General features: G+C 35.5%; 1 protein-coding gene across 2 annotated transcripts; it reads left to right on the forward strand.

The window, feature by feature from the left end:
• The first annotated feature begins 1,725 nt into the window (after positions 1 to 1,725).
• On the forward strand, positions 1,726 to 6,276 carry LOC130717381 (uncharacterized). 2 transcript variants are annotated; one of them, XM_057567594.1, is made up of 8 exons: positions 1,726 to 1,902; positions 2,068 to 2,372; positions 3,049 to 3,140; positions 3,236 to 4,585; positions 4,669 to 4,715; positions 4,798 to 5,686; positions 5,760 to 5,825; positions 5,909 to 6,276. In XM_057567594.1, exons 2-8 carry the CDS (start codon positions 2,156 to 2,158, stop codon positions 5,936 to 5,938), a joined length of 2,691 nt encoding a protein of 896 aa, XP_057423577.1. In that variant the 5' UTR covers positions 1,726 to 1,902; positions 2,068 to 2,155; the 3' UTR covers positions 5,939 to 6,276. The 2 variants fall into 2 exon arrangements, with proteins under 2 accessions (XP_057423577.1, XP_057423578.1); XM_057567595.1 differs by having other exon boundaries at positions 2,132 to 2,372.
• The last annotated feature ends 4,035 nt before the right edge of the window (positions 6,277 to 10,311 follow it).

Here is a 10,311-nt window from a genome sequence, read left to right on the forward strand (position 1 = left end):
AATCAATTTCCAGCAACATCTTGAAGAAACCCAGCAAAATCTTGATCCAACAACAAATGCTACCTGTAAGGAGAAAACATGCTACTGGCAGTAGCAACAAATTCAAAGGGTTGGAATTCAACAACACTTTTATGCCTGCAACCAGATTAGTGAACCAAACCTCCTCACCCAAACCCTCCTCCACTCTCAACAAATTCAAAGGGTTATCCACGGCATCACCCTCACGACCTCACACCAAACCTCCTCACCCAATCCCTCCTCCACCTGCAACAAGATCTGTGAGCCCCACCCCCACCTGCAACCAGATCAGTGAACCCCAACCCCACCCCACCCCCATTTGCAACCAAATCTGAGGACCCACTTCCGATAACGTGTTGCTGGTTCTGATCTTCATCGCGGTGGCGTTGTATCTGGTGAACCGGAACAAGGGTTTAATCTAGAGGAGCATTTCGGTTCTGAAGCATTTGTGGGAGCAGGCTCGATTCTGCAAAAAGTGAAGCTCCTTCTCCGCGTGGCTAGTGGTGGCGCTCGTCATCTCTGTGCTTCTCTCTCTCAGGAACCCCAAATCCACACCAAACGAAAATCAGAACAGGATTTGGGTGGGTATGGTGGCGGTGGGGTTGAGGTTGAGGTTGGGGTTAGGGGTCGGGTTGAGGTTGAGGTTGCGGGTGGGGAGGTGAGGTTGCGGGTGGGGTGGGGGTTGAGGTTGAGGTTGGGTTGCGGGTGAGGATGCAGGGTAGGGTGGGGAATTGGATGATGATGATGAGTTTTTTTTCCCTGTTAATAGGGTTAATTAAAGAGGATGAGGAAATGTATCGGGGATTGGATGATGATGATAAAGATTTTTTATTAAGTTTTTAAATTTTTTTCTGATTAAATTATTGAGTTGGAATGAAAAATAATTTTTTTAAAATTTTTTAATTAAAAAATAATAATAAAAGCCACGTGGTATTGATGACTGGGACAAAATTGAGGGCTGGCATACTTTGGCCTTAATTGAATTAAAAAAAAATTTCTTAGGGACCCAATTTGATGCGAAAATTTTTCAGACCCTGGATTTAATTCCCTTTACAATTACAGGGGGCTTTCTGATGTATTAAGCCTAGATTTAAATAAAGTGAATCAAACCAAACCGCTCAAATATGATCGCTTCAAATTCTATGTTACTGGAATTCTCTAAACTTGAACCAATCCAACCCGTGAACACCACTAATGCAAAGGCGTCGAGAGTTCCAAGTGTATAACGTCGTAGCAACCAAAGCAACCATAAAAACCCCACATCCAAGTATGTTTTGTCATTTAAATTGAACATTTTGATTTTAGTTTTTATTAATTTTTTATTTGTCTTTAAAAAATAAGAAAAATTATATAATTTTTGTTCCTGTTTGGTCCATCACGACATCACAAGGGACTAAAAAAAGTCTTAACCACATAACTTGTTCTTTTTCAATTCAATAAAAGCTAAAAAAATAGGTAAAATTTTAATATTGTCGACAAAAAGTAAGCATTACAAATCCGTTTCACAAAAAAAAGCATTATAAATTTTATATTACGAAAAGTATTTAACCCTTTCTTTTATCTCTATAGTACTATTTACTTTTTATACGATCAATCAAAAAAAATGAAATTGAATTAATAAAATTTCAACCTGTAAAATTTCACAACCATGAACTGAGAGATAGCATTAAAAAAATGAAATTGAATTAATAAAAGTAAAGGCCAATAGGAGAGAGAATCCGAATCCTTCTCTCATCTCACTCCTTGCATTTTTCTCTTTCTCTGTTTCCCTGTCATTGAAGACAGTCTCAGAGGAGGAGACTTCAGAAGAAGCCCTAATACTGGGTCAGGAAGATGGAATCCCACACTTGAACCTGAAAGTTTTTGTTTTTTTATCTATTCAAAGTAAGTATTAAATTTCATCCACACTGAATTATTTCTTAGATATTTTTATTTTAACTATGGTTTATGTCATAGTATGTCATGGAATTTTTTTTTAATCTCTGTTTATGTTGTTTGATTTCTTCTTGGTTATTGATGTTTCCTGAATTGTGTTCATGTTCATTCTAGAAAAACAGGACTTTGCAAAACCAACCATTGACTAGGTACTTGCCCCAAATCTAACTTTGACTAGGTACATGTCATATTTCCTCAAGACATGGAAACCAAAAGTACATCTGTTTCAGAAACCAACCCTCTGAGCAATTTGAGCTTTGATGAAATTTTGGCCCTGGCTGATGATGCTTGGGCACAATCTACATCACTTCCTGGTATTGATGATGGAGTGAAGTCACATTCCGGCGCGGGTGACCCATTGCATGTCTCTCTAGAACAACAACATTCCATCAACCATGAAAGTTCCCTAGATCCTCAGGGTGAGTTAAACCATTTTTGGCTCACTTTGCTCATTTTATGTTGCATTATTGAAAGTTTTAATCAGCCTGGTAACGTTAATAATGAATAAAACAATACTAGATTTTAAGTGATGTAGCATTGAGGATGACATGAAGAATATTAAGCCCCTGGTAAAAAAAAAAATTGAAATTGGAAATTCGATTTTTATTTTCTCTGCTTTCGTTTACAAAACTAGTTACCATTAAATCAGTTTGTTTGCATTTCAAGTTTGTTTGGATGCAGACTAAATAGCACTTAATGGGGCTTATCTACTAAAAAAAAAGCAATAGATAACTCCAAAAAGTGGTATCCAAATAGACTTTTTATCAGTCATGAGATCATATTGCTCAGTCGCCCTATGTCACCCATACATTTTTTTGGAAAACAGGCACAGCTTCCTCCATTTGCACATCAACATTTTTCTATTTTGATTTCTTTTATTACCTGATCAATATGACACCATGTTGCTCTTGCTTTGGCATTCATACAATCTAGGGAAAATTGCACTAAACACTCTTCAAGTTCACCCACATAACACACACACACCCCTCTATATAAAAAAAATAACACTAACCCCCCTTGAAGGTAAATTCGTTCACTTCTGTCTAATTTGTAAAATAGTGTTTTAGGAATTCTCTCATTGTCTTTGGTTCACAGATCAAAGTAGGACACTGAATCGCCTTTTATCCCCCGCGCAAAGTCAGCAACCCTCCCCCACACTCATTGTTCATTCCCCTGTTACAGAACAGGTTTGCCTCATATTCTGTCTATCATTTTTGTTCTCAGCCGCATACCTTCTTTTACATTTTTTGTTGTTGCAAATTTTGCAAAAAAATTGTTTCAGGTTGAGAGGTTAACAGTGGAGAATCATGGGTATGACAAACCCAATCCAGGATGTGTGCATCTCTTGGTACATTTTGCTGGAAAAAGGGGAGGAACTAAACCGTTATTGAATGTTGATATTAACCGATACTCATATTTGGGTTTAGTTGATGATGTTGGTGGGTTAGCCATGGCTGACGGATGCAATGCTGAAGATTTACCTTTCACCCTTTCTTTTTCTCATCCAAGTAGCCAGTCAAAAAAGTCCATTAACACTGATGCCGATGTTCTTGACATGTTCAAGCTAAATGCTAAATGTGAACACATTAATGTATATGCTACCTTATTGAATTATGAGGATCGCGAGTTTGGAGTTAGTAATTTTGATAAGGCTATGAGGAATAATAATCATGAAATGCCTGAAGTGATAGTTATTGAGTCTGATGATGAATGTAGAATGGGTGATGAACCTGAAGAAGATGAGAGTGAAGAAACTGATGGGTCAATTTATTTGGATAAAGGTATGAAAGGAAAAATATCTGTTCATGAAGCTGATGGAAAAGTGAAGTTAAAAGTTGGTTTATTGTTTGTTGATGTGGATGAGTTTAGAGCAACCCTTAAAAACTTTGTTATACAAGAGGGGTTTCAGGTTCAAATGATTAAAAATGAAAAGGCTAGGGTAACTGCTATATGTTCTGCAGATGGTTGCTTATGGTGTATTCATGCCTCTTTGACAACAGATGGGAAAACATTTAAGATTCAGACATTTAATCCCTTGCATTCCTGCATAAGAACATCCAAGAACTCCAATGCCACATCCACTTGGACTGGCAAAAAGTCAAGAAGCAAGTTCAAGGCTGACCCAAATGTGAGTAGCAATCAAGAATTGTTGGATAATTATGGCATAGAACCAAGCAATTTAGCTCAGCTTTATCGTGCAAGAAAAAGGGTGAGACAAGACTCAAACGGGGTTCATGCACTTCGATATACTGGCTTATCAGCTTGGGCTAACCTTGCCAAGGAAACAAACCCGGGATCCATAATAAAGCTACAGTTAGAACCTAGGATCAACAAAAACCCCGAGTTTAAAAGGTTTTTTGTTTGCTTAGATGCGATGAAAAAGGGATTTGTGAGGGGCTGTAGGCCTTGGTTTGGCATTGATGGCTGCCACCTCAAAGGACAATATGGAGGAGTGTTACTCTCAGCTGTGGCAGTTGATGGAAACAAAGACATATTTCCGATTGCCTTTGCTGTTGTTGAAGTTGAATGTAAGGGCTCATGGATGTTTTTCTTATCCTTGTTGAATGACGCATTGAGTTCTGTTCCTGAGTGGCAAGATATACAAGTGACAATCATGTCAGACATGGAAAATGTTAGTGTTGATTACACATACTTTATTTTTTTTGTATTGTTTACATACTGTTTTACTGACTATTTGATTTGTTTATGTAATAGGGGTTGCGAAATTCAGTTGCCGAAAAATTTCCTTACGCCAAACATAGGTAACTTTATGAAAAACACTTACATTGTGTATAATTTTTATGGTTTTTTAAATTGATTTAATTATATTTTTATCACTTCTAGGTATTGCTGTAATCATTTGCTGAACAATTTTAAACTGAATTTTAAAACACTGCTTCTCAACATGCAATTCTGGGTTGCGGCAATGGCTTATAATGAGTTTATGTATGAGAAAGCTATGGACAAACTCAGAAAAATCAATATTGAGGCTGCAAATTGGTTGTTAGATCCTGAAAGGCCTAAAAACATGTGGGCAAGACATACTATTGACCCTAAGTGCAAATCTGATCATGTAACAAACAATATTTGTGAGACCTTTAATAGCTGGTTGGGAGATGATACAGAGAAGACAATTTTGTCTATGATTGAGTCTATTACTTGTAGATTGATGGGTAGATTTCAAAGGCGGTATGAAAGAGGGCGTGGGTTTCAAAATATTATCACTCCTAAGATTAGAAAAGGGCTTTACGTTACAATGCAAGATGGAAGATTTTGCAGAGTCCTCACATATGCAGGTAATGAGGAGTTTCTAGTGAAAGATGGGCATACCATTTTTTTAGTGAAATTGAGGAATAGAGAATGTGGTTGTAATTATTGGGGGCTGTCTGGTTTACCGTGCAAGCATGCATGCGCTTGCATTGCCTACAAGGGAGAAAATGTGGAGATGTTTTGTGATGATGCTTACACTACTAGGACTTATTGTTTAGCTTACACCGAGATAATACATCCCATACCTGAATTGGATCCCGGTAATAGTGGTTGTTATGGGAAGATTGATTCTCCTACCTTGAAGAGGCTGCCTGGATGGGAAAGAATTAATCGGAAGAGAGGTGTAACTGAAGGTCCAACCGTGTCACATGAAGCAAGAAGGTCACACAGGGTTAAGTGTGCAAATTGCGAGGAGTTTGGACATGATAGTTGGGAATGTCAGAGGGATAAAAGCAAAAGACAGGTATAAATAAACTCAGTCAGTTTTCAAATTATATTCATTATATGAATGCTGATGTGCTTCTTAATTTCTTCAGGAAAAAGTAACGGTGAGGTCTGGAAAGCATAATTATGTTAAATACGACTTGCGCCCTAGGAGAGAGGTAAACTGTAACAATAAATTTGTTCTTTATATACATTAAATGGTAATGAAACTGACAATTTCTTTTTATTTCAATGTTTGTAGCACCCAACATATTATGAAGGAGACACATGAAACTTCAAGTCAAGCAATGGCTTCTTGAAATTATGGTACTTCAAGCCAAAATGCTTTTGAGCAGCCAAGTCACGAATTAGAACTGCTAATGAGTAGTCACATCTGTTGTGAGAGTGTTAATTGACACTTTTGGGGGGTGGTAAGGTCCCATTTTTTTGGTACATTTCATGTACATATGATAATCTCACTTTTTGAGGTTATATAGTCCCCTGTTTTGTAGATTTAACGTACATGTTTTAACTCTACTTCAAAAAAAAACGTACATGTTTTAACTCATTTCATGTAGATTTCACTTACATTTCATGTTAATTCTCGATGGATATGAAGCATTTTGCTTAGATTTTTCTCATGTAATTGGTAGTTAACAAATAAAGGCTGCCAAAGAACCCACTTTGCTTGCTTGGCCTTGTTTATCAACCAAATATAGATCAACCCATTGGCTTGTTCTTCCATTTGAAGGAAATTGTTGTGTGTGCCCCATTCTGTTTTCATCATAAAGTTCAATGCTTTTGTGGTTGCTCTCGATTCCCCTTCAGCTCGTACTCTTACCCACAGTGACACTGCCTGAGCCTTTCAACCTAGACCTTTTCTTTCATCTCTATTATGGCGGGAGAAACATCATGGATCAGCGACTATGATGACACACAAAGCGAGACCAGAGACTTGGATTCATTTTTGGAATGTGGTGAGGAAGTTGATAAGGAAGGAACTGATGTTTCAATGGATATCATTTTGCCTGATGATCTGTTGGAGCGTATCCTGGCCTATCTCCCGATTGCAACCATTTTCAGAGCAGGTTTTGTGTGTAAAAGATGGTATGAGATTGTCACTTCAGAAAGGTTTCTATGGAACCTTTTCGCATCTGCTACCATAGAAAACTTGGTACTTTATGTGTACTAACTCTGATGATCCCATCCTTCGGAAATGGTATGGAATTTTGCTTCCCTTCATTGAAACCTCTAATTGGTTCATTGCTTGGTCATATGGCTTAGTTTGCTTCATGTACAATGACAGAAGAAGCAATTTATGCGTCTGTAATCAAATTACCAAATTCTGCAGGAAGCTTGAGGAGCCTCCATGTTTGAGGTTTGAATAAATCATAACTCTTTTTACATGTGTTCCCGGGTGGAAATAATATGGAGCCAGATTTATACTGTAAAGGTTGAACATCTCCTCCTGACATGATTAAAACCAAGCCTCGCTTCTAGATGTTGTCAAAAGTACGTGGCATAGAACCTTAGTTAAGAGGCATGCTCTGTGACAATGTGTCAAATGTATAAGTTTTTTTACTTCACAAACACATGCTGTTGGCTCAGTTGGTGACGATGGATTATTTTTGTTTGGAAGGTTGTGTGTTTGATTTTCGTTGCCGATGTTAGAATTATGTTGGTGGGCGATCAATTCAGCTTTTGACTGTGATTACTAGTTGAATGTGAGGGCTAAAACTTAAGAAAAGATCGTAGTGGCGTTGACAACCCCTGTGTAGCAAGCAATACAATTGGAAATGTAAACGAACCCAAAGTGCAAATAAAATGCCAAAATAAAGAAAATGTTGAAGATAAAACTGGAAAAATGATTCAAACTAATCTAACAATGAATGTTGCGCGATGCACATGAATATACCCAAATTCATAGTTGCTGACTAAAATATGCAGATGAAGTAGATGATAAACAACAAAACTTGGACTGAAAATGAAATGAAAGAGAAATGAGCAACCGAAATGAGCACCTAAACTTTAGACATGATCACGAAATTCATGCAACCGAAATGAGCAAAATGAGATCATTTTCGAAAGTAAATGAAAGTTGTTAGAGCGACTAAGAAAAAGAGATATGAGTTAAGATGCATAAAACTAAACTATGAATACCAAATATAGTTTCACGAGTTTTGATTCATTCAGACTTCTCATTCTTTTTCATATTATTTTCACTTATTTATCTTTCTATTTTTTTTTTTCATCATATTACTTATCATATCTCTCATTTCTCTTTCATTTCTTACTTTTTCTTTAAAATGGAAGTAGAAATTAAGTGTCAACATAAACCTTAAAACTTATGAAACATCATGATCCGAACAAACAAACATGGTGGATCGGGTGACGGGTGAGTACATGTTTTTTTTGTTTTGTTCAAAAGGTGAGTACACGTTGGAATGCTTGAAAAGCATACAATCCGATATTTTCAGCAATCAAACAATGGACAGTAGTTGGGAACAGAATTGGAGAAAGCAAATTGAATAAGATTTGCAAAATTAGTGACAAAATAAACTTCTAAAAAGTGATCACTTGTACAAATAAGAATATGGGAAGATAAATATTTATTTTATGAAATTGTTACAAAAATAAAAATGCGAGTATCAAATTTGTCTTGTCTTTGCTCTAAACTACTAATTTTGTTAGTACAAGACAACAGATATTTGATTAACTTCAAATCACCTTTAAACATTGGTGATGACAACGTTAATGAGGCGGAATCGGCAAAGCGGTTGAGGGCAACTTCACTTTTGAGTTTGGAACTTGTGTTTCTTTCAAATGCATGCATGCCCGATGCTCTTGTCTTGTGTCCTTTATCTTCTGGGAAAAATAAAAGGAAATTAAAAGGGGTCACTTTAAGCTGTGGTTGGGAGGATTTTCACTATTAAAACTTGATGGAAATTGATGGTATGAAACTGAACAAACATTGATTGATAAGTAGCTCTTCATTCATGGTGGTCCCTTTACTTTGCCCAAGCGCAGACAATTAAGAAGGCTAAATGGACAAATCATTACAAACTGTTCAGCATATGCACACATCACTCTTAATTGGTCCTCTTCATAATTTCAAAACAATATGAAGATCATGAAACGGAAGATTTTACATTAGGGGTGTATCCAAGATTTTTTTTTGGGCGAAATATAAGATTAAAAAATTCTTCATTGATTAATATATAAACTTTAAATAATAAAAAATTATTTAAATACAACTATTCGTTCTTTCATAGTATTAAATTTATCTATTATTGTATCAATAAAGATTTTTTCAGCAATTTTTCTCTCGATATATACAACTAATAAATTTCTGAAGATCATTTTCAATTTTGTTGCGAAGCCGAGTCTTAAAAACTTTCATTGCATAAAAAGATCGCTCTGTAGATGATGTTGAAACAGGGAGTGTCAAAACAAGATGTATCAATCTATTAACAAGTGGAAATATTGTTACTTTTCCAGTTTCAACTAACTTCCGGTAAAACTCAGATAAACTGGAAATTTTTCCTAAATTAGAATCTCAGGAAACATTTGAATGATAATGTCTCAGTTGGAACGGAAAATTCCTTCTTTCTAGCTCAGAAAAATACTTATAATCAGTGAACATTACAAAAAAAATTGGAGGAGGGGGTGATGACTCGTGCCAGCTCCTCCCAAGATACGCCCATGTTTTACATCTCATGCACATTTGCTCTATCTAATATTGTATATCTACTACATTTATAAGCCACGATTTAAAAGCTTTTTCATGTTTCTTTATAATAATTATTATAGAACTTTCTCTAGATATTTCTGTGTTTTTGTATATAAGATCTATTAAATTTTAGAAAATTTTAGGACGAATTGCATTGAACTTTTTGAGATTTATTGTTGTTGCACTAACATTTTTATTATTATTTAACATGATACTAATCATCTTATTCTATTGGATAAAATGCAGCAACTTCCGTCAAGGTTTATTGCACTTACCTTCTTTAAAATTTATCATTATAATCAGCAGCGCCCCTATATTATTTCAAGTGATATATGAGGAATGAGAAGTCGGTACATTTTGCAAAGTAGATGAGAGTGTAATTTTCTCAAATTTATAACCCACTTGCATATGCTATACCATGTAACAAAAAACAATATTACATTTATTAAATTTTAATTATCACTAATTATTAATTCTCAATACATTAACTAAAAAGTAAATATGGAATATTATATCACTTTTTAAAGCAATAAATTGATTTTTTTCGGAAATAGAAATATAAATATATATATATATATATATATATATATATATAAATGATGGAATAAGGTATGAGTACACAACCCTTAAGAAAGGGGAAAAGACCATCCAAAAAGAAGTAAAACCAAGGACCATCCAACAAAATCGATTGCCCATCAAAACACCCACAAAAAGCGATAAGACACAAACCCCCCAAAACCGATAACAACTATCACCATGCACAACTAATAAGGCCCTAGACAGAATCAAATCCCAAAAACCTCACTACGACTATATATCCTCTAGCAAGAATCTGGGCCGCAATTTGGTTTAAGGCAACATCATATGTATAATCATGAACCAAGTCATAAATTAATTAACCTCATTATATATTTTCTTCATAAATTTAATTATCT

The sequence above is a fragment of the Lotus japonicus genome, chromosome 5, assembly GCF_012489685.1.
Source record: "Lotus japonicus ecotype B-129 chromosome 5, LjGifu_v1.2".
Taxonomy (NCBI): Eukaryota; Viridiplantae; Streptophyta; class Magnoliopsida; order Fabales; family Fabaceae; genus Lotus; species Lotus japonicus.